This window comes from Ctenopharyngodon idella, chromosome 23 (assembly GCF_019924925.1).
Source record: "Ctenopharyngodon idella isolate HZGC_01 chromosome 23, HZGC01, whole genome shotgun sequence".
NCBI classification, from domain to species: Eukaryota; Metazoa; Chordata; class Actinopteri; order Cypriniformes; family Xenocyprididae; genus Ctenopharyngodon; species Ctenopharyngodon idella.
The window spans coordinates 9,717,415-9,742,647 of record NC_067242.1 but is presented as its reverse complement, the minus strand read 5'-3'; the positions used below and the strand labels follow the sequence as shown (position 1 = coordinate 9,742,647).

General features: G+C 35.0%; 1 protein-coding gene across 1 annotated transcript in view; it reads right to left on the bottom strand.

Moving 5' to 3' along the window:
• The window catches only part of nrbp2b (nuclear receptor binding protein 2b), a 34,071-nt gene extending 10,871 nt beyond the window's left edge, over nucleotides 1–23,200 (bottom strand). Inside the window, 18 exon segments of the mRNA XM_051881780.1 lie at nucleotides 125–180; nucleotides 2,001–2,064; nucleotides 3,089–3,142; nucleotides 3,231–3,366; nucleotides 3,448–3,498; nucleotides 4,129–4,234; nucleotides 4,686–4,818; nucleotides 7,630–7,725; nucleotides 7,834–7,889; nucleotides 7,997–8,083; nucleotides 8,313–8,336; nucleotides 8,544–8,638; nucleotides 8,731–8,771; nucleotides 8,888–8,977; nucleotides 9,753–9,809; nucleotides 9,811–9,855; nucleotides 9,946–10,068; nucleotides 22,729–23,200. Of these exon segments, the coding sequence (XP_051737740.1) occupies nucleotides 125–180; nucleotides 2,001–2,064; nucleotides 3,089–3,142; nucleotides 3,231–3,366; nucleotides 3,448–3,498; nucleotides 4,129–4,234; nucleotides 4,686–4,818; nucleotides 7,630–7,725; nucleotides 7,834–7,889; nucleotides 7,997–8,083; nucleotides 8,313–8,336; nucleotides 8,544–8,638; nucleotides 8,731–8,771; nucleotides 8,888–8,977; nucleotides 9,753–9,809; nucleotides 9,811–9,855; nucleotides 9,946–10,068; nucleotides 22,729–22,848 (1,434 nt within the window). The 5' untranslated portion in view covers nucleotides 22,849–23,200.
• Nucleotides 23,201–25,233: the final 2,033 nt, after the last annotated feature.

The window sequence follows — 25,233 nt, the reverse complement described above, 5'->3', positions numbered from 1 at the left end:
AACGTTTAGCTGTAGCTTCTGCAAGTTTTTATTTTATGTAACATGCAAGAAATACATACTGATATGCTTTGAGATGATGAACATATTGAGGAAACTTGCAGATATATGTGGTTTTTAGTCTTACCTCATTGATGAAGGAATGATGGATAAGTTCATTGACCAAATCCCTGGAACTGTCACCTGAAATGACCACAAGTTTTTCATCTAATGTTTATATTTTTACTTTATTTCAGCTTTATAAAAAAGTTTTAGTTAACAATAACAACACCGTTTCAAACCCAGTTCTATCAGTCAAAATACACCGAGGCCTACTTAGTTTGAAAAAAAAAAAATGTGTGTATCGCTTTGACGCTTCAAAACGTTCATAAAGACATCGTAAAACTAATTGAGCGGTTTAGTCCAAATTTTCTGAATAGACTCGATCGCATTATATGATAAACAGATTGAATTTAGGCTTTTATTCACATATAAACATTCATCAACTCACACATTAGTTGTGCTCAATCATCTTTGCATGACGTGTGAGAACTAATGAGGTTCATTCTCGTGTGTTACACAGCACGTTTGAGCTTCTGTAAAAGGTTTGTTCTCGTGCGTCAAACAGGTTCAATTGAGCTTCTGTTTATGTTCTAATCAATGTTTATATGTGAATAAAAGCCTAAATTCAATCTGTTCATCATATAAAGTGATTGAGTCTCTTCAGATAATTTGGACTAAACCGTTTAATTCATATGGATTTCATTTTACGATCTCCTTATGAACTTTTTGAAGCATCAAAATGGTAATTGTGTAGCTGTCTATGGATTTTAACAATGTCTTTACTACTTTTCTTGATCTTGAATGTGGTAATTATTATGGCTGGGTATTGACACAATTTTCACGATTCCATTTCTATTCACATGCCTGCAATTCGATTCAATTCCGATTTCGATTTGAGTTCCATCCATTATTTTGGATGTAGTATATCAGATACAGTACATGACAAATTTTCTAGAGGAAAAAAATCTCTCAACTAATGCTGTACATGCTACACATGGGAGTCAGCTGGTACTACTTTACTACAATACTGAAGGTTAAAATTAACTTATTTATATACAAACACTTAAATTACACTCAATGTTTTTTATAATAAATAAAGTTTAGAACATAATCATATTTTTACTCCCATTTGTTTTTTTGAAATATAAACATTTAAATCGTGGCTGTCTTAACTGATTTATTCAAACATCCATTAAATATTGAAGAACATTAAAAATTATAATGAATATGTAATGTGCATATATTTATCAGAATGCTCCTCTCTAGAGTTCATTTTTCTAGCTGACTAATGAGTTTATGGTCACTGAATATGTTTTTCTGAGGTAAATGTGACGTTACGTGACATTGTTTACAAGCTGTTTTATTGACGTCTTTCCGTGTTTGAAACACTGAGTAAGCGATTACACGAGACATGATACGGATTTCGGTAAGTTGTACTGTGTATTTTAACATACCTTCAGATGTTTATTCATGTTTATTTCGCGCTGTAACTGGTATTAAAGCGAAGGAGAGTGTCACGACACATTAAACAGCGCCAAAACGGTATTTATTTTTTGAAACTCATACTAAGATGGACAACATTTGAAATCTGAGACTTTGCTTCATATCAAAAGTAACAAAGCACAAAGATTATTGCGATTTATTGGATGGGAGGCGCGCTACATGTTCTGTTCATTCATCAACTGAAAACAGACTAGACTAATCGATTCTTGGGATTTAAGAATCGATATCGGTTCGTAAACATGAGAATCGATTAAAATTGAGAAATCAATATTTTTTACCCAGCCCTAGTAATTATGTTGCTTTCAATGGGAGATAAAAAAAAACTCTGGGATTTCATCAAAAAGATCTTCATTTGTGTTCCAAAGATGAATGAAGGTCTTACGGGTTTGAAACGACATGAGTAATTAATGACAGAAGTTTCATTTTTGGGTGAACTATGTCTTTAAGGTTTCACTTACTTGGCATAATATCACAGCTGAGCTGCCGATGGAGTTTATCATCCATCTTCAAGAAAAGAGTGAGCTGTGAAAACAGCAGATATCAGTTTCATTTGCCACAGACACAACACATGTTGCCATAAGTATCCTTTAGTTTGCTAGTATCCTAGTTTGCATTATCATTTATAACTATCAAAACAAAAGCAGATGAATCACCAGAGACACAAGATACTAAACCGAAAATCACAGTCCCATTCACCATTGTCACTGATCAAGACATTTAACCCTCCTAATGCATTCAGGTCCATTTTGACACAGAAGAGGTACATAAAAAATGTTAACCTATAGTTTTTAGTATAAAAATAAATCTTTGGTAATGTATTAAGACTGTCAAAATACACATCACTGATTTGTTTTTGTTTGTTTTTTCAGATTAATAAAAATTAAGAGATATAACCATTTTAAAAGGTACACTATGTAACTTTTTTGTTCAAAATAATACTGAAATTAAAATAAAATGACAGATAAAATTAATTTCTGTTTGTAGATCAAATGTTCATAGACCAAATAGTCTAAATTTGAAAAAAGGAAAGAGGGTTTGAAAAAGATTATTTCACTTTGCTGCCACCTACTGTTGAACCACTGCATCATGAAAAGCAGATTCAGGCTGTTTATCAACTTTTTTTTTTTTTTAAATAAAAGGTTATGCAATGAATTTATTTAGTTTGAAAACATTTCAGAGTAATACTAAAAAATGTGTAGTTTTCATAAATTTTGTCCGTTTTGAGCAGTCATGAGTTATACATTTCAAATTAATTTAATTACATCCACTGAAGTCAATAGTTCATACTGGTAATTCTCATGTCATATGTTCTTATAAATTTCATATAATGATATATTAAAAAAAAAATTCTCATAAATATTGATAAAAATAAATGAAGTTATGACTGTTTTATAAGCTTACGTTCCACAGGGTCCAAACAGACTAGGTGTGTACAGTTTTTTAATGCATTACGAGGGTTAACTTGAAATTGCTCTTGGGTGAATCTTTCTGCTTTAGATAAATATTGTGTCCTATATATGTGTACACTAAACTGTGACAAACTCACATGAGTTTTAGTAGTGTCTTCATTAGACTCCAGGTTACAATGCATCTGTACCACCTAGAACAATGACAACTCAAGATTAAATAAGAAAAAACTGACTGAACTGAACTATCAACTATAAGTGTCTTTTAATAAAAACACACACCTTCCTGGTTTCTCCCTCTTGTGGCTCAGGCGTGGGGGTCTTCACTGTCTCCACCTGTTCTTGGGACATGGAGAGGGCGCGAGGTACAGGATGGGGTCGAGTGGACGCAAAGTTCATCAGCGGGTAAATGCCATTCCTGAGCAGTAAAATACATATTTACTCATTATAATCCACAGACTACTTTTTAACATTATTGCTTTTATCTGGCAACACTTACTTCACATCCTCCAGAAACTTGTCCAGCTCTAGAGGAGAAACATGAGAATACCTGCAGGACAGGAGAGATCAATCAAAATAATGTATCAAGCATATATCATATAGTGTCACATATATATCGTATCATATATCAAATCATATATAATAGTGCTTTTGCACCATCATTCAAAAATTCGAGGTCGGTAAGATTTTTTAATGTTTTTGACATCTCTAATTGTCACCAAGGCTGCATTTATTTGATGAAAAATACATTAAAACAGTAATATTTTTAAATATTATTACTTTATATATTTAAATATTATTTAATTAAAATAACTCTTTTTCTATTTGAATATATTTTAAAATGTAATTTATTCCTGTGATCAAAGCTGAATTTTCAGCATCATTACTCCAGTCTTTAGTGTCACATGATCCTTCAGAAATCATTCTAATATGCTGATTTGCTGCTCAAGAGAAATTTCTTTATTATCATTATTAAAACACTTCCTATTTTTGTGAAAACCTTGATACATTTTTTTCAGGATTAAACAGAAATCTTTTGTAACATTATACATGTCTTAACTGTCTTTTTTGATCAATTTAATGCATCGATACTGAAGAAAAGTATTAATTTCTATAAAAAAATAATAATACAATCTTACTGAGCCCAAGCATTTGAGGGGTAGCGTAAGGTGAGACTTACTTGAGCTGAACGCGGGGACGGTCATCTTTGTGAATAATCTCTGCCATGACTCCATTTGGGTCGAATGATTTGGTCTTCTCCTCCACACAGTTTTCTGAAAGCATGTCTTTGAACCCAGATAAAATGTGAAAGCAATATTTTGAAAGTTTTATTTTAATAAATTTAATCCATTTTGTATTTTACCTGCAATCCCATGAATCTTAAATGTATGTAATTTAGGTGATCCTTCATAACATAAATATTTAAATTATTTACACGTCTCTATGGAATACTGTGATGATAATTGGTCAATTACAATATACAAATATTATTTTGTGCATTGACCATTAAACTGTGAGCAACTGATTTCCTGCAAGCTAATAAAAATTTTAAACTTTCTGCCCTGTAATGTATAGTCAGTTAATTACCTCTTACATATATAAATACAAGAGAGAGAGAAGGAGGGAAATAATAGGGAAAAGGTAGCATTTTTTGCAGTGGTTTAAAACAATGTCATTTATTCTGTGCAATTACAATCAATACATTCCCATTTTCCATCTATTTTCAAGCACACTTACACTGGTTATTGATGAGGCAGTGTGCTGCGAGCAGCTTCAGCGAGTGCACTTCAAACAGCACGCGGTGAAACAGCAGGTCATGTGCCGTTGGGCGGAGTCTGGGGTTGTGGCGCACACACGACTGGGTGAACTCCTGTTAAGCAAGAAAAAGAGCATGGCTGCATCCGAAATCACATACTTCCCTACTATATAGTACAGTATGTGATAAAAGAAGTATGTCTGAATTCATAGTACTCATAACTCAAGAGTAGCAAAAAGCACCCGGATGACCTACTAATTCCGGTGTGCATATGACACTTTACTATCCCATGAGGCCACGGGAGAGGATTTGTGAACAGCAGTGAAACGACGCAACTGACACTGGTAGGTCACATGATAATGACAACATAGCGAATGTAGTACATCTGGATTACATTCATAATATATAGAACATAGTTTTTTAGCGGTCGTGAAGTAATTGCTTATTCAAAATAAGTACCTACTCAAGAGAGTATGTGATTTCTGACGCAGCCCATGACAGCAACAGTGTTATTTTAGTATCATTGATATACTATTATAGTTTTTGTTAAAATTTTGAATTGGAATTTATTTTCATATTTTCTGTTTTCATTTTACTTTTAGTTAATTTTTTTGGAATGTTTTTTGTCATTTTTATTAGTTTTTTTTTTTTCTTTTTTTAATGAAGTTTTAGTTACAGTACTTTAGTACTCACTTTAAACAAAAATGAAGAAAAACATTTTTTATATTTTGTTTTATTTCAGTTCATGTTTATTTTAAGCAATGAAATATATATATAAGTAATGAAAATGTTTTTTTATGGTTTTAGTTTTGGTTAATGATAATAATGTTGCTGATTCAGTAACAGTAAAAAAAATTAAAGTTTAATATGAAAGACTATATTTTTACATTTTCTAAAGAAAATCTGAGTGGTGTTTGCTGTGAAAACGACATCACCATAATGCTGTTGCTAGTGTTGTGGGTTGCCAGGGCGTTGCTGTGCAGTTGCTAGGGTGCCTTGGGTGGTTGCTAGTGTTGTGTGTTGCCAGGGTGTTGCTATGCAGTTGCTAGGGTGCCTTGGGTGGTTGCTAGTGTTATGGGTTGCCAGGGCATTGCTATGCAGTTGCTAGGGTGCCTTGGGTGGTTGCTGGTGTTGTGGGTTGCCAGGGCGTTGCTATGGAATTGTTAGGGTGCCTTGGGTGGTTGCTAGTGTTGTGGGTTGCCAGGGCGTTGCTATGCAGTTGCTAGGGTGCCTTGGGTGGTTGCTAGTGTTGTGGGTTGCCAGGGCGTTGCTATGCAGTTGCTAGGGTGCCTTGGGTGGTTGCTAGTGTTATGGGTTGCCAGGGCGTTGCTATGCAGTTTCTAGGGTGCCTTGGGTGGTTGCTAGTGTGCCTTGGGTGGTTGCTAGTGTTGTGTGTTGCCAGGGCATTGCTATGCAGTTGCTAGGGTGCCTCAGGTGGTTGCTAGTGTTGTGGGTTGCCAGGGCGTTGCTATGCAGTTGCTAGGGTGCCTTGGGTGGTTGCTAGTGTTGTGGGTTGCCAGGGCGTTGCTGTGCAGTTGCTAGGGTGCCTCGAGTGGTTGCTAGTGTTGTGTGTTGCTATGCAATTGTTAGGGTGCCTTGGGTGGTTGCTAGTGTTATGGGCTGTCAGGGCATTGCTATGCAGTTGCTAGGGTGCCTTGGGTGGTTGCTGGTGTTGTGGGTTGCCAGGGCGTTGCTATGCAATTGTTAGGGTGCCTTGGGTGGTTGCTAGTGTTGTGGGTTGCCAGGGCGTTGCTATGCAGTTGCTAGGGTGCCTTGGGTGGTTGCTAGTGTTATGGGTTGCCAGGGCGTTGCTATGCAGTTGCTAGGGTGCCTTGGGTGGTTGCTAGTGTGCCTTGGGTGGTTGCTAGTGTTGTGTGTTGCCAGGGCATTGCTATGCAGTTGCTAGGGTGCCTCAGGTGGTTGCTAGTGTTGTGGGTTGCCAGGGCGTTGCTATGCAGTTGCTAGGGTGCCTCGGGTGGTTGCTAGTGTTGTGGGTTGCCAGGGCGTTGCTATGCAGTTGCTAGGGTGCCTTGGGTGGTTGCTAGTGTTGTATGTTGCCAGGGCGTTGCTATGCAGTTGCTAGGGTGCCTCGGGTGGTTGCTAGTGTTGTGGGTTGCCAGGGCGTTGCTATGCAGTTGCTAGGGTGCCTTGGGTGGTTGCTAGTGTTGTGTGTTGCCAGGGCGTTGCTATGCAGTTGCTAGGGTGCCTCGGGTGGTTGCTAGTGTTGTAGGTTGCCAGGGCATTGCTATGTAGTTGCTAGGGTGCCTTGGGTGGTTGCTAGGAGGTTGCTTACTGGCCCAAGTCAAAGAGTGTCTATGATATTCTACCCGGCTAACAAAAATATGTTGCAAGAATGTTTTGCTAACGTTCCTGTTAAGTTATGAAAATGCCAAAACATTATTTTGGAATGTTTTCTCTCTCTCTCTCTCTCTCTCTTTTCTTTTTTTTTTTTTTTGGTTATGCGAACGTTCCATTTTATGATTTTCCAAACATTATGGAAAAGTTACTTTTGAACGCTTTTTCACCGTTCTAAAACGAGTAGTAACATTTAAAAAACTTTAGACGAACGTCCAAGTAAAACATTTCAGAAAAAAAAAACGGTGAACGATGTATAAATAATGTTTTTGTGCTAACGTTTTGAGAAAATTAATAAATACCAGATAACTTTGAACGAATGTTTTATTAACATTACTGGAAGAATGTTGGTTCATAACCAGAACATTAGCCAAAGTTCTGAAAACGTTGCCTGTTATCAGGGTAGTCTCTAGATCTAACACATGTCACTCCTAAAATATAAGCCTGTGGTGGTGTTTTTTACCTGTTTATCATCTGCCAGATGAAAAGAATAAGTCTGATTACTTAGAAAAGCATCTATCATGCACATTAAACATAAACCCCGAAACAACATCATGCCTGCACACATACCCTCATAAGGGGGTCTTCTAAGGATTGGCCCGCATTGGTTATGGCCTCCTTGGACACGACAGAATCCCCATTGGCCTGGATCTCCAACACAGCCATCTGGAGGAATACATTTAAATATCATTGCATGACTTGGCTCGCTTCAGTGCAATACAGAGCTCTATGTAATATATAACACTGCCAAGTCATGCTTTGTTGGTATCTCACCTCCAAAGCGCAAATCCCAAAGGAAAAGATGTCAATGGTGTAGTCATCTTCACATGCTAAGAACAGAGAGGGAAATATAAAATATATAAACCGAAAAAGACCTGTATGTCTAGTCTACACAAACATCCAGTAGAAAACAAAGTGAAGATGTGGTCACACTCACAGCCGTACTCTGGACTGAAGAAGTGCAGGTTCCTCTTGTCATCTCGGTTTTGGAGTATTTTACCACGGACGCCCCCTTCTGGGAACACTGGGTAAGAACAGATGATCAGAGTATTAAGCCTACTGTATCATATTTGATTCGCTTCTAAGTTATAAACATGATCAAACACCTGTTGTACGCAATCTACAACATGCCTTCTGTCGTCTGATTGATACTTTATGATACTGGGCTTTTCTCAGGGTTAATAGATTTTTCTCAGTGTAGGTAACATGGTAAGTTTGTACATATTAAGTGAAATGTTTTAAGTATCTCTTACCATTCACAAAGAGTCTGTGCCAAACTACAGAGGGAAAAAACAGATTAGAAAGAGGACAATGGATGATGATTACACAGATTTTATTATCAATAGTGCTCAGTAAATATTTTCAAGATAATATTTTTTTGAATATAATAAATGTAAATAAATAACTTTTTCAGTGAAAAATTAGAGTAAGATGAGGATATTTCAGAAATAATTAAAAAAAAAAGAGTGCAGGGGAAAATATACCTGATCCAATTTTAATGAGGCCGTTGTGCTGAATGAAGATGGTGTCACATGTGAGGTTGCCGTGAATTATGGGAGGGTCACAGGAGTGCAGGTAACTGATGAGTGGAAGAAGTTGCATGCTTGTTAATGTACAAATTTCCATGTTTGAACTTACACAACCTTCAACACAAATGAAAAAGTGTGTCACCTGAGGGCAGAGAGAATCTGTGTACACCAGCGTTTCCAGGCCTGGAATACAGCAATGTATCATGTGAACACAAAATCACAGCATCACACAATAATAATCATTTACATCATATATTTAGACATCAGTCTCAAACTAAAAATTCTTATGAAAGCCTGACCTTGACATTCATGGTCTTGTGGTTTTTCTTGGTCTTTTTAAGGAACTGTTTCAGGCTGCCAGACGACATGTACTCTGTGATGAACACAACCTGTGAGGGATATAAAAAGAAAAGCTATTTCGATATAATGGCCACTTCAGATTTATACCAAAATAAGAACAATTCTTTTAGAAAAAAATCATCTTAGGCTGCATCCGAAATCGCATACTTCCCTACTATATAGTAGGCGAAAAAAAGTACGTGCCAAAAGCAGTATGTCACAGTACTCATAAAAGAGTAGGAAAAGTATTCAATTTTTTGTTCTGTATCTGAATTTTTAGACTCGAACTGCAAGTTATATGTGCTCAGATCTATTTTCTGTTTAGACAGCATTCGCTTATGCTAGCACGTTCGCTATAAGTTTTCATACTACCAATGCAAACTTGAAAAGCTTCATCAAGCGTGAGACTCCAGCAATGATTATATTGATTATATTGTTCATGTGGATGGAATCCAAATCTGAACATGTTCATCGCAAGCAACAGAGCAGAAAAATATGCATGTTTGTTGCTGCTGTCACTGCATGTACATGCTTTAAGCCTTCTTGACAACAAATGACGTAACAACCTATCAAAAGTGGATCTGAGGCAAAAATAATGGATTTCATTTACTTAATATGGTCTTTAAGGTTACATACTAGCCTTATTATCCATAAAAGTGAAGTATGTATTTTCTGTGCCACTGCACTGCAAAAATAATGACTGATTCCAAATAAGTTATTCAAAATGGATGAAAAATGCACTTTACCATTAAGAGATACTAAATATTTTACACCGCCACTACAATATGAAACCATTGTGATACCAGCAGTGTGTGTGTTTGTTACCCGAGCATGATTGTCCCCAATGTCCAACCAGTATTTGTGAAATTTGACGATGTTAGGGATGATCCACCTGCATCAGGTTCTCAAACATCTCCTTCATTTTGTCCTACACAAATGCAACACACAGATCTTACCGACCCCAAAATTTTGAACGGTAGTGTAAATATATTCAGAACTGGTTCGTTTGAGCACTCACCTCCACTGTCTTAAAGACCTTCTTGTCATGGAAGAGAACTTCGTTCCAGACCACCTCAACACCCTCTTCAGTGTCCATGGCCAGAGAGGCGCTCTCCACTCCAGGAACATTCCCCTGACTCACCTGCAGGGGGAGACAAATAAACACTTTTAACATCCACAATTTCCACCTTTCCCACCAATTTACCATTACATTTCTAGAGTAACCTAAAAATTCACAATATCCTTTTATGAGTACTGGAATAAAATGTTTAATATGGGGAAATTATGTGCTTATGTGATTTTTAATCTAATGTAACAGATTTCTCAGTTGATCTCTCACTGATTGTAGTGATAGGCTGATATATTGATCAGACTGATTAATCTTAAGAGTATCTGCGTGGGCAGAAGATACTCATTATGTATAATATCATTTATAGAATTTACAGACAGCCTTGTCAATTAATAGAGCACATGTTCCGCTTTTAAACATTTAAAAATGTATTTTATATAAAGTATATTTCATATATTTTATAAAGAGTATATATATATATATATATATATATATATATATAGGGCTATATATATATATATATATATATATATATGTGTGTGTTATTTAAAAAATGTGTATATATGTGATATTTCAAAAACATATATGTATTTTCATCAATTCATCAATTTAGTGTATATCTTATTTGCTAAATATCACATTATATAAATCAGCATCAATCATTAAAAACCCATATTTGTTGACCACTATTTGTTTGGACATCCATTTCTTTTGTAAGCCCCTTTTCAAATCAAAATTTGAAAGTATAATTTCTCTGACTGAATTGAAAGGCATCTTTTGTGATTTTCAAAGAGAGAATGTTGAATTGGGACTTGGACTAGAGCCAGAGCCAGAGAGAGAGAGAGATAGAGAGAGAGAGAGAGAGAGAGAGAGAGAGAGATTAGACATGATGCCAGAGAGACATACAGAGGAGGATCATGCTGAGAGAGGGATAATGACTGAGCGATGAGACGAAGAGAGCAAATCATGAGGAAGAGCACATACGTCTTTGCAGAGTCATGCATGTCACATATAATCTCTGCCTGTGTGAGCAGACAAATACAGTATGTCCATCTGCACTTGTATGACTATTAAGTGTGTTTGTCTGCTTTGTGTAGCTCACTGCTGTCAGACAGACACAGCTAATCTTTTAACATGCTTGCTGAACATCTCCAGCCTGAACACATGATACTCTTTAATACGCAGCCATCCGCTTTTGCAATGCACTCTTCTCATGTGTCAGCCACGTCACATAAAGTAACTACACTGTGGTTTCTAGCTTTACATTGTCGGTAATATATCCAGCGCTTTTTGCTATTGCTACTGAATCTTTAGCGCCAAGTTCAAATACATTATATTTTACCTTGCAGTAGCCTTGGTGAGCATAAGAAACAGACTCAAAACTTTTGAATGGTAGTAAGAATGCAAAAATTGCACAATGTACTTCCCAATGTACTGTGGGTGGTTAAATTAAATTCAAGGTCAAGACTTGGCAGAACCACATTACATGCATGTTGCAATCCGAGTTGTTTGATTGAGGCCAAAAACGGTCCCGTATATTAGATGTTTTACGGTACACCTCCTTCTGGTTGGCACTCTGAGCCAAGCTGTTTCTAGAGATATGACTGGATATTGCAGGCACATGGCATAACCGCTGGGTATCTTAACAGACCATACGCATAAATTCAGGATATTTATATTTATTCAAGATATTAGGTTTATTATATGTAGAGGATGACTCATATCTGGATTCTAGCACACTGGTGATCATTCAAACCTTGCTAAAATGACCCCTTCAAATATGCCCATCTCAGTGTCATTATACACTTGTTGTGGTTAATAATGTGATTATAGTTGTGGAGGAACTGTGCAGCATTCACTAGAGCCACTGAGTCATCAGCTGGGAATCTAGCCCAAGCACTAGTCAAAAGACTGCGATATATCAGCCTCACAAAAATAAATAAGGATACAGACATGCTTTTCCCTGTAGCTTTCTGAGGGTGATAGCCAAGTTGGGGCTTTAATCCTTTGGAACCAGTACCAAAGTCCTAGAGGAATCTTTTCTTGATATATTATGTTATTATGATTTATGATTATGGAGAATGCTAGATATGTAAACTTGAGTCTATCAAGGTGGAGAAAAATATACTGGTTTACTGCTTTTTTCACATTTCTCATTCTATGTGCTTCAATCAATCTGCAACCACCCAATCTTTTGATCAAGAATAAAATATATAAAAAATAAATAGATCAGGCTTTTTTTTTGCATCTCTGAAAAAAAAAAATGGTTCTGATAATCAATAAATATAAATAATGCATAAATAATAATAGTAATAATAATAATAATAAATCAAAATATAAATTATATATATATATATATTTAAAAATTATATATCTAAATATTAAAAAATAAATGACTATTATTTTTTTTTAAATATTATGAAGATATTTTATATATGTAATACTATTTTAATATTTTGAAATTTTGAATTTTTTGAATTTATATATATATATATATATATATATATATATATATACACACACACACACATATTTGTAGTTTTTAAAAATAATTTTTCATATCATATTCACTTTTTAAATATTTATATATATATAACTTGTTTTGATTTATTATATACACACACACACACACACATATACATATATATATATATATATATATATAAAACTCAAAAGACATTTGTATTGGTTATACTGAAAATGTTATTCTATTTAAAATTATATTAAAAAAATAAAATAAAAATATTAAAAAATTTAATATATGAAAAATTCTTTTTAAAAACTACATAAAATATTTTTATTATATGCAAAACACTTTACTACACATTACTTAGTAAAATTGTTTAAAATTGATTTTTAAATATACTATGTGTCTTATTGTGTGTCTAATTAAATGCAGGTTTTAAAGTTAAAAGAGTTGTTTTGTCATTTCTATTGAATCTTAAAGGCTTTCTGGGTTCAAATGGCCTTTCCTAAAACACCATGAAAGAAGTACAGTATTAACCGCCAGTCTGAGCCCTGATTTGTATGGATTATTACCCACAATCCTTTGGTCTTGTATGGCATGTTGCCTGCAAAAGGGTTTCACCTCAGAGTTCAAGAGGTTACCGAGGCTGTGGTGGGGTTTAATGCATGTTGGAATGTTACAGTCATAATAGAGGATTTAAGGAAACTTCGACGAAACTAGTCCACAGGCAAAACTCTTTATAATTCGCTTAAAGGCCTAACAAACAATAAAATAAATGCATTTAGCTACCTACTTAAGCCTGCAAAACACTAAACAAAGCATAATTTGTACAGCAGAATAATACCACAGTTCAACAGAACTAGAAAATTGCTTTTTCGACAAGCAGCCATTACTAAAACAGACATCATGCACAAAAAGCATAAAGATAATTGTTGGCATGCATGAGTAAAGTTCCCTATTGTGCTGTTCATCAATACAACAGCATAATTTTAGCTATAATTGCACCTGTCGTCTTTAACACATGAACCCACACAAATCTATTCTCAGTTATAATAGCATTAAGTCTCTATATTCTCACTGTTTGCTGCACTAACATTTTTTGTGGTAGTTGGTACTGATTGATAAAGAACTTAGTAAAGCAAAAAATACAGATACATCAAAGATGTGCATTCATAATGCATTTGTAAAAAGGTACAAGTATGTATGAAAATTATGTTATTTAATGCACTATAATTGTTTATTTTTTCAACCCATTCATTCAAAAACGCTGATTCATTCAGTAATGAATCAGCTCATGAGTGAGTCATTGAATCATTCACTCATCTTTTAATCGTATATTCCGCTTTGGCTTCTTTCGGAACTACTTTTGTTGGTGGCGCAAAAATTTACTAACTTTATTGTGTATAAAATGCAAGTTATTCATTATGAACTTCTCATTTATTTAACTCTTGTATAAAAGAAATATTACAATCGCACGCTGCTGCTTTTGGTCTAAATGTTAGAATCGCTCATTTGATATATCCGTACATACATCATCACACAGCTTTCTAGAATACTTGATTACTTGATACTTGCTCCTTCAGGGGTTTTTTTCTGCTTCGCGTCGGGGTCATAATCATTCTGTCTGGGTTTATTTTCACGATAATGACTGTCTGATTGTGCATTGCAAATTGCATACAGCGATGTATCATCAGGACAAGAATGTTTCTTCATCAACCTTTTCTGTCGCTGTTGCAAACAAGCACTTTACCTGCAATTTTTTGCTTTAAAATCCACAGATGGATGAGGTTAAAAATAGCTCAGTGTAATCTCACATGCAGCTTCTGTTATGCGGGCCACTTTCCGTCAGTGTCACGTCTGGTGTACGTGTGTATGTGAAAAGGTGAAAGAGCTTTTTGGATAAGGGACAGTGTCCTTATGCTGACCTCTACATCCAGACACCACAGTCGAATCTATGTCTGTTGCTCTTTCAAGAAGAAAACAGCCCTAGGCTCATCCCTGCACCCAAGAGGTTAGTCTGGGTTAAATCTGGATCATGTGTGGCTTGATTTTTGAACCTAATCGGAAACCAATTTGCCATCAGTCAGGAGAAAAAAATGAATCATATGAGCACCATTTCCTTTTTATGATATATGTCCCAATTTAAAAAAATAAAATAAAATTGTTACAGAAAGTCAAATTACAGAAGGTGCTGACTCACTGCCACAATGCAAGGACATGTTAGTCTGGATGGCTGCTAGGGCTTTGCTAGATTATTGCTAATTTACCAAGTAATACCAGGCTCTGTAGACCAACCACTTGATAAAAAGAGGTTGAAACAATGGAAGAATTGTTCTGAATTAAGAAAATACAGCTCTATTGTTCCAGGAGCCAGCAGTTGCAGAAATAGTTTTGTGCTCGCAAACCCGGAGGCATGCTTGGCATACATTTGTTTTATCGATTGGATAGGTGTTGAAAGTACATTTGAACTGTGATCGCACCTAAAACATGCACAGGTACATCAAAAACTGCACAAGAGTGAAATATAACTGTGTGAGCTGTAATTAATAGCAAACATTAGACCTAAAAATTTCATAAATGTAAAACTGGACATTAAAGGTACTATTTTCACACATAAACTATTTTTAAACAAGCAAGCAAACTGAAAATAGTCAATATCACAGTCTAGAGAGAGTGTAAAACAAACTACACTGAATAGATTTCATTGGAGACGTTATGTAAGACTCAAAGGTCGATGTGTCTGTGTGCAAAGCCAGCAGGCCACTAACCCGACTCACATTTGGTAAAATATTTACTAATCTCCTTTAACCACGCATTAGGTAAATACTGAAACAGTATTAAAGTATTAAAGCATTAAAATACTACATAGAAATAAATAAAATGCAATTAGATTGTCATTGTTATTCACTCCTCCTACTCTCCTTTCGTACCATTGAACCGAGGGAGTTTTAGGCTGTTCTCTTCAGACAAAGCAAATTAAAAGCATTGAGTGAATTAACACGTTAACTATTGGGATTATAACAAAGCTTTTATTGTAATCTACTGTCAAATTTAATTTTCAGTTGGTGCTTATCTTTTTGGTGTTTATCTGGACAAGAGGTTAGGGTTGAAATTTCTGAACTAGACCATCAATCTGTATTGGGAAAACAACAAATCAAACATGACTAATCAAACTGTGAGATTTATGGTCATTACAAAGGATTAAATTAATAAAAACTTGCAACCAGATGTGTATGCCAGGTATATATTGAAATTGAATAGAAAAATCAATAGATAAAATGAAAATTAAATTTTAATTTGAATAATAAAAAAAAAAAAAAACTATTTTCTATTTTGTCATTTTGTTATTAATTGCTAGATTAAATATTGTATTTTCAATTTATACATGTTGCCATTAATTATTTTTGATTATAAAACGGTTAGTTCCTGTCCTTGATTCTGATTGGTTAATAGCTGTGTTTTATTCAGGATAAAACACGACTATGACCGCTTCACCCAACAGTTCTGTGTATCACTACAAAACACCCTTTGCAGCCACTCTTAGCAATGTAAACTGTATGTTCTCAATTGATATTGACATTTAAATGTCCGATATATTATCTTGTCCTTTTAACAGTTAAGGGGTTTTCCCGTGACTGACAGCGCTAGTTAAGGCATTTGTCAGTTGCATCTTGTTGCATGTTCACAACAATTCAGTCTTTTCAATAGAAAAGACGTCGCTACTGACTGACACACTCATAAAGACAGTCTTTGCCGCCATCTAATGGCGTAATAATGTAACTTCTGTTGCTGATCACGGTCAGGGACTATTTTTTCTGGCGGAAGGAAGGCTTTTAGTGAAACTTTACTTCATGAAAGTTGCATTGATACATATTTTTGGCTTTAATATTTGTATTGTGTGGTAACCGTTTTATAAAAGCAATACGGTACTCGAGGCTTTGCGTCGTGCCTAACAACACCCTTCAGCCGTGACTTATTCACGATACAGCACAGCCTCTCAATACCTTATTGAGTACTTATCAAATTGTAGACTCTTTTATCAATTTATCGATGATCATAAATTAATTCATTTTATTTATCAATTTATTAATTGATTTACTGATTTCTTAAATATCTGTAGAATTATCTGAAAGATCATGTAAAACATGACATGACACCCTTCAAAGTAAATTCTTGCCACATTTCCTTGGAATTTTCCGTAGAATTCAGAGCAACACATTCTAAGAAAAAGAGATCATTAAAACATTTGAAAGCTGAATTTAAAAGGTAAAGAAATGCATCCCAACAAAATGCATGTTGGAGCCAAAAAACAAGAATCATTAATTATAATGGCATGAAGCCATTCCAACAGTCATTAAAGGCATATGTGGTTCTGAAAGGAACATTCATTTGTTCTTGCAAAACAGAACTTTAATAAAAAAAAAAAAAAAGCTATAAAGAGACACTAATTACTACCCAATGCATTACCTAACCAAAGCTGTAAAAAAGAGACCCCCTTCAGGCCTGAGATTTCCAGATATATGAGTTTGTATGAGGTTACAAGACAATAATTTGCCCATAAATACCAGTTGGAAATGATAAAGGTCATGAAATGTACTACCGAAACAAACAATACTCAATATTTGATCATATGCTTTAGTATTAGGACAGCAGATAAATAAAGAAACTGAAAATGTATTTCTGACGTTACATTTCCTGCTCTCCCCTGGAGGAACTCAGGCAATGAAAACAATCCAAGTGTCAATTTCCTGCTGAGGCCACAAAAATCCAAACATGTCCTCAACAGCCATTTGTGAAGGAAAACACTGACAAATCTGCTTTTCATAATGCAGAACTATCTGTAACTAAATATTTATTCTTAGTATGATGTATGTTTGTCCTGTATGCATTATTCACATCTTTGGAAGAGCGGAAACAATCAGAATGAATTTCTAAAAAATATTTTCAAATCATTTCTCAGTGGTAGAAACAGCTATTGATGGATACATGTCAAATGCATGCAATAATACAATTACTTCCTGATTATTTCTAATGCATTGCAAACTGTGATATTTTTGTAACTGTGCTTTGCTGTAACTTCCTGAGTTAAATTTAGTACTTGTAAAGCTGATGAGAGACATTTAAATGGCTATCTTCAATACCATTAGTGGGGAATGTGAAATAGTGGGCTGTTCCTTTAATTAACAGAAGTTGAGTGTGCTGCTTGTTCAACTGACATCTCCAGAGGGACTGAAGCTCATGGTGTGTGTTGGCGACAGTATCCACTCTTGTGCACCTGTCTGACTGATCTTGACCCCACAACATGCATGTGCAACTCCATTTCCATTTTAATGCAAGACAATGAAACTTTCACTATGGATTTTTTATCATTGCCCTCTAAACAAAAACAATATCCTAAAAGGCAGATATTAATATACTGTGCACTTAAAAAAAATGGTGAAGGATTTACTTTGAAACAATTTTCACAATTGTTAAATTTCACATTAAATTAAATGTGAAACTTTTAAGTAGAAAGACTTAAATAGTATTTTTTGTAAAACATACTCCAATAATCTTTGAAGAAAAAAAGGCCCACATGTAACACCACAGCAGTTGAAAATTCCATACCAGTCTCTCTTCTGCTTTTCTGGCTAAACCGCTTCAAACAGTTGTGATCAATCAGCTCTCTGCTTTTCTTTCACAGAACAACCTAATTGATGACAACCAGTCTGGCTTCAAAAGCAGACACTCCACAGAGACCACCTTACTGACTGTTGCTGAAACTCTTTGGCTGGCAAGAGCGAACTCCAAGTCATGTGTTCTTATTCTGCTGGACCTTTCTGCGGCCTTTGACACCGTTAACCACCAGATCCTTCTGGCCACCCTCTCTGACTTGGCTATCACATGTACTGTACTTTGGTGGCTGGCAGATCTTTCAAAGTTTCTTTCATGGAGAGGAGGTGTGTCACCCATCAGCTAATCACTGGGGTGCCTCAAGGTTCAGTGCTCGGTCCTCTTTTCTTCATTTATAAAACCTCACTGGGCACGATCATAAAGGCACATGGCTTCTCCTACCACTGCTATGCATACACAGCTCTATCTTTCATTTAAATCTGATGACCCACTGTTTCAGCTCGTATATCTGCTTGCCTTTCAGACATCTCTGCTTGAATGGAGGAGCATCATCTGCAGCTCAACCTCGCAAAGACAGAGCTCCTTGTCACGCATGTCTAGTCTTGGTGTGAGAATTATTAATACTTTTTGTTTAACTTTATCTGAAACACTTGATACATTTAAAAACTTTAAAAAATGCATGGTCATTGATAATATCGCAAGACAGTGTGGGCAAAACTACCTAGCTCAAGTATTACAGTTTAGTGCAAGAGATGCACCTTAACGGGGAAGATTTCCGAGTTGTCGCGCAAGATCATAAGGAAAGTTCATGACGACCGCCACTAGGGTGTGAATTCCGACAGTCATGTCCAAATGTTGTATGCAGTGAAAAGAAGGAAGTTCATACGAGTGAAAAATATGTGGCCTTGCAAAGATTCATTCACAGAAATCATTTTAAAAATAATGTAGAAAACAATAAAAATGAACAAATGTAAGCACATAAATATATAATTATATATATAGTAATATAAATAAAATGAGTTTCTTCTACACTTTGTAAAGGAGACAGTACTGCTACACTCTTAAAAATAAAGGTTTTTATTGGCCTCTAGGGGCTTCTGCATCGGAGGACATTTTCGTAGTTCCTATAACTATTGGCGGAAGTACCCGCTTTTTGGCGTGTTGACACAGCAGGAACTGGGAACAATTTTAGTTATAGGAACGCCTTTTGGAGGGACTAAATTAGCTCCTACTTCAGAGTAGGGTCGAACCCAGCACAATAGAAACTACCAGTGACTTAAGCGTGTGTTGATAGGCCGAACACATGCCATACAAACCATGCCATATTTATAAAAAGCCGTAGGAACATGGAAAACAGCGATAGATAGCATTTACCTGTCGCCTTTGTCCGCAGAGTTGTGTTCGATGATTTGTAGCATAGCAAGTTGTCGTAAGAGATTTCGTCTCTTAGCCCTTCTTTTTGCTCTTTCAATTGCATAAATTATATGTCTACATTTCATCTCCGTTATCACGAAACCCACGACACACAACAAAAACACAGCTCCAATCATGGCGTCCTCCATCCTCCAGTTGTTGATGTTGTTGAATGCCACGCTTAAATGACGTCACCGTCCGCCGACTTCAGAGTTCCTACCTGCAGTGCGAACGAAACTGGGAAAATGGCCCTATAGAAGGAAATTTTAGTTCTGCCCAGGTGGCTAGTTCCTACAACTACCTAGATTCAAAAGCCCCTAATGGTGAAGAACCTTTAATATCCATGGTGGAACCTTTCCATACCACAAAAGATTCTTTATGATGGAAAATGTTCTTCACAAGAAGAATAAAAAATGGTTCTTTTAAGAACTGTTTATTGAAAGGTTCTTTAGGGAACCAAAAATGGTTCTTCTATGGCATTGCTGCAAAAACCTTTTAGAACCTTTTTGAGAGTGCACACTGTTGATTCATATCATATATGATATATGTTGCATCTGTAATGCCATGAAAGATCTATCAATACTAACAGAGTCAGACATCCTCATGCTAAGTATCAAGTCATGGCTGATTCCTGCTCTAAGTAACGTAATGGGAAAGCATCACTCAAGCAGTAGGATAATATGTTATCAGAACATCTAAGTGTTGCTGCATTAGTGTGTTAGTCAATTTCTAACGTAGCTGAGCTGACACACTCCTCTTGCTTCAAACTAGTCGAACTGGGTCAAAACTGTCAATCTGTGCAGGAATTTGATACTTTGACAATTGTGGAAGACAGCAGAAGTTCTTTAGATCACCGATATAAAAACTTACAAATATCTTCAGGATGGAAAATGTGTACTTCTGTGTGTGCAGACCACCTTATTCATGGTCGGTTGATCATTTAATAATTAAACAAGTTTCATTTTTCAATATTTCATCTTGCCTTGGTTTCCCTTGTTGCTACTGAACAAAACACAGTTCATCTAGTGTGCTGAACTCTTTCCAAGGGAATCAGGAGGTTTTTTCTGGTTCTATTTTAGAAAGAGGAAATGTCTGTTTCTGTGTTTCAAAGCCAAAAAAAAAAAAAAAAACAGGCTTTAAAACAAGTACAGTAATAAGAGTGGATGCATCTGTAAGCCCACTGTGAAGTAAAACCCAGACTAGCATTTCCACCAAAATGCATTCTTTTTCAAAGTAGTTATTCAACAGTACAATGCTAAAGGGAAGCCTGGTTTAATAAAGCTTTACTCACAGCACCACTTTAGGTTCACAGCACCACTTTACTCACCCATTTGCCAATGAATGGAAAAGCAGCGTTCAAACTAATGCATTCGACTCGGCAATATAAATGATGAGAAAGTGTGTAAGCTTGTGATAACCTTCAGTAAGTTCTTATCATGTTATCTGCACTAAACATTTAATGTCTGAGGAAACAAAGAGACTGAATTTATTCTGAACACCCTAATGAGACATTTAATTTGCTTGTTTGTGTTTGTTATTCTTTTAATTTTAAACTACATTATATTTAAGTCTTCATGCAATATATAAATTAAATATGAATTTTATATATGAATAGTTATATTCATTATATATATAGTGAAAATATAAATTCAATTACATTTTTCCTTCTTTTTTAAACATTATTAAACCATAACCTACAATATAATTAGGCCTTCATAAATTAAATAAATATGAATTGAGATTAAATTACATTAATCTTAATTATAATCTTAACCTTAATAAGTTAAACTAAATTAATTATAATATAAATTATACTGATATACATTTAATAATAAATGATATACATTTAATACAAAATTTCAATTAAATATTTCTTCATTTCTAAAACTTTATTAAACCAAAATCTACATTATAATTAGGCCTTTTTGTAATATATAAGATACATATATTATCTTAATTCATATTATATATATATATATATATATATTTAATAAAAAATAATAATATTTAAATAGTACATATAATATATGTAATTTCAATTAAATATTTCTTTATTTCTAGAACCTTACTAAACCATGACAAAAATCAAGAATTATCACTAACCATGGTCATGTCACTAAAATTATACAATAATCTTGTGATCCATGTCAGATGAATAACAAATACCGAGCAGCCTACCTACAGTACAAAACATTTCTGGGCACCACAGTGAGCTGCATACATAGTGATCTGCCTACCTACGCCGTTTTAACAAGCAGCTTACCAGGGCATCAAGTTGCCTACACAGAAAACTGCATTTTTGAGCAACATAGTGAGCTGCCTACCTAGACAGCATTTTGGGTCATCATAGGGAGCAGTCTGCATAAGTAAGCTGCATTTTTGGGTACTTGTTGGTCATAATAATAACATATATCTAGTAATTTGTCAACCTGCATATAATAAAGAGCTGCCTAAGAGTGAGCTTATTACCTAGACAGCCTTTTTTGTGCATTATAGTTAGCGTATAGGTAGGGTAGGCAATTTCGGAGAGGCTAGCAATAGCATGCTAGCTTTGAAAGCATGAGATCCCACCCTCCCTTCAGAGCATTTCCAAAGTCACGCCTCCTCCAAAACACATGAACGCGCACAGCCAGAGAAGAGTCTGCAAAGCGTCACGAGAGATGGCGTTAAAGTACTAGGAGTGTTGAAAGTAATCATTTCTACGATGCATCGCCTTACAGAACGGACCGAATGCAATGATTGGACGAACATTTTTTGGTCCTGAGACTTCCACAGAAGATGTACATGTCTTAATATTTAGACCACTTCTATTATTGATTGCTATCAAGATGTCAAGAGAGTTTCAACCAGTATAACAAAAAGTGTGTATAAAAAAAATTGCCTACCCTACCTTTAATACCTAGACTGCATTTTTGGGTATCATAGTACTGTAAGCGAACTGCCTACCTAGATAGGCGTGAAAATGAGTTGCCTAGTAAGTATCACAATGGGCTTACTACCTAGACAGCATTTTTGGGGATCATTGTGTGCTGCCAACTCAGATAGCATGGCATCATAGTGATGTTCAGTCTACGTCGCGCCCTGTCTACTTCAGCATCATAGTGAGCTGCCTACCTTGGAAGCAATTCTGGGCATCACGTTGAAAACAAGCACATTTATGATTGCGAGCAGATTATTTAGGCAGCTGGGAAGGTTTTGAGACACGACTAACGAGTGACATGCGTGTCTGCAGCAGGTACCTGCTCTTTTCGCTTCTGCCAGCGTCCACACGGACTCTCCTCCACGATTTCACTCTCATCCTCGCTCTCCTCTTCCTTCTCCTCAGATCCAGAGTTTCTCTCCGGGACTGACATAGTCATTATACGTCTCAGAATGACAGGCTGCGCAGCCGTTGCGAAGGAAACACCTCAAAATAGCGTTGAATTGACGCGCTGCTTTGTGGACGTCCACGCGAGATGACTCAATGCTTAATACGCCACCGTCTATGGACATTATTTTCTGTCAGGAACTGATGTCTGTGTCGATAGTTTTCTGCGTGCCTCGTTCATTTTAATATTCCATAAAATACAAAAGAAATTACACGCTGGTTTCCATATTTAAAATAAGAGTTGAATAAGAGTTGATGAAAATAAAATGTCCTCTCCTTCAGCACAGCAGTTTACCGCTTTAAAAAACGACACACGCACACACTCTCACACCGAGCGCAACTGTTGGCTTACAGATTACCGTAATGACTGGAGACAACACGACCACACAACATTTTATTAAAACATGTCCACTTCAAAATTAAGCAAATATAATCACAGTAATATATATATATATATATATATATATATATATATATATATATAATATCTGAATATATTCTACATATTCTATAAATGTATATGAATATATATATATATATATATATATTAATATAAATAAAATATAATATATATATATAATTTAATTTTTGTAAAATAATACATGTATATATATATATATATATAAAATATCTGAATATATTCTACATATTCTATAAATGTATATGAATATATATATATATTAATATAAATAAAATATAATATATATATATATATATAATTTAATTTTTGTAAAATAATACATGTATATATATATATATATATATATATATATATATATCTCACAGATTACCATAATGACTGGAGACAAATTACACGACCACACAACATATAATATTAAAACATGTCCACTTCAAAATTAAGCAAATATAATCACATTAATGTGTATATGTAAGCAATAAGGTACTCAAGGCTGTGCTGTATCGTGAATAAGTCACAGCTGAAGGGCGTTGATAGGCATGACGCCTTTATATTGAAAAGACTGAATTGTTGTTTATACAGAACAAGACACAACTGATAAATGCTTTGACTAGCGCTGTTAGTCGTGGGAAAACCCCTTAAATGTTAAAAGGACAAGATAATACATTGGACATTTAAACAGATTTTTTCTTATGAACATAGGACTGACCTGAAGGAAAATGCTAAATCTAAATTCAGGTAATAAACTCGCTCACTATATACATATATATTTAAATATCGGAATATATTCTATAAATATATATTAAAATATGTTTTAATATAAATAAAATATAATATAAAATAGATCAACTCAGTTTAAAATATTAATGATATGCATATATATATTTTAGTGCCAAATAGAAATATAATATTTCTAACAAATACAAATCATGTATTTGTTCTCTTATAGCTATCGGCTTGTTTCAGAATACAAAAAGCCTGTAATACTAAATCTAAAATATGTAGTGATTTTTTTTAGCTATATCACATTTTATGCTACGTTTAACTTATGAAAGTACAGTATATCTTTAACAGGTTCACAGATATTGTCTTTCTTTTTACTCACTCAGTGTTGTTGTTACTTGTCTCAATATGTTCTCTTAATCCTTCCTCAGCATCTTCAACATCTAACATCAATATTTTCTTGTCTACTGGCAAATGTAAGAATTTTTAAGCATATCTTTAATGTCAGCTTCATTCAAAACAAAGTGAAACAGCCTGTTTGAGGACATAAAATAACAAGTATCTCAGCATAAGCTGAAGTCTCCTTTACCGTCTATAACAGGCAGTGTCACACAGGTTTGCAGAAAGGTGCTGTCCAGGGTTCTGATCAACCATTGAATGTTGTAGCTAATTACTTAGTCCATATTTAATTCGTTGTAATGTTACATTTCCTTATATAAATCAATTGAAACACCAAATTTCCTAAATGTGCCCAATAAAGATGCACATATATACACAAACCTAGTAGAGCACAGAATGACCCTAAAGAGACAAACCCTGCATGATGCCAGAACATGGTTACAAAAGAGCAACAGTTCAGCCAAGGGCTAAACAAATGCCTTACTAAAAATTGCACTTGTTATTGTTACATTTCATAAATGTTGATCTGAGCTGTCAAAGTACTTTAGGGTCAAAGCAGTCTCTTCTCATTAGCATTACTGGAGTGCTGGAAGACATGGTTTGTGTCTGAATAAAGCCATGATTTTGAACTGGCTTCAACTGCAGTTGCTGCAGTGAGTTTGTTTTTCAATGTTTTTCTGCCTCTTTTAAGAAAACATTGCTCATTTTATTGGTATAAGCATGAGTTTAGTATGGGAAGATTAAATGAGGACCCAACATTTCATGTGTCTTACTTGGTTTTATTCAAACAAGCACTGCATTGATGCTGAGTTCAGTTTGAAGGCATCATTTGCTCCA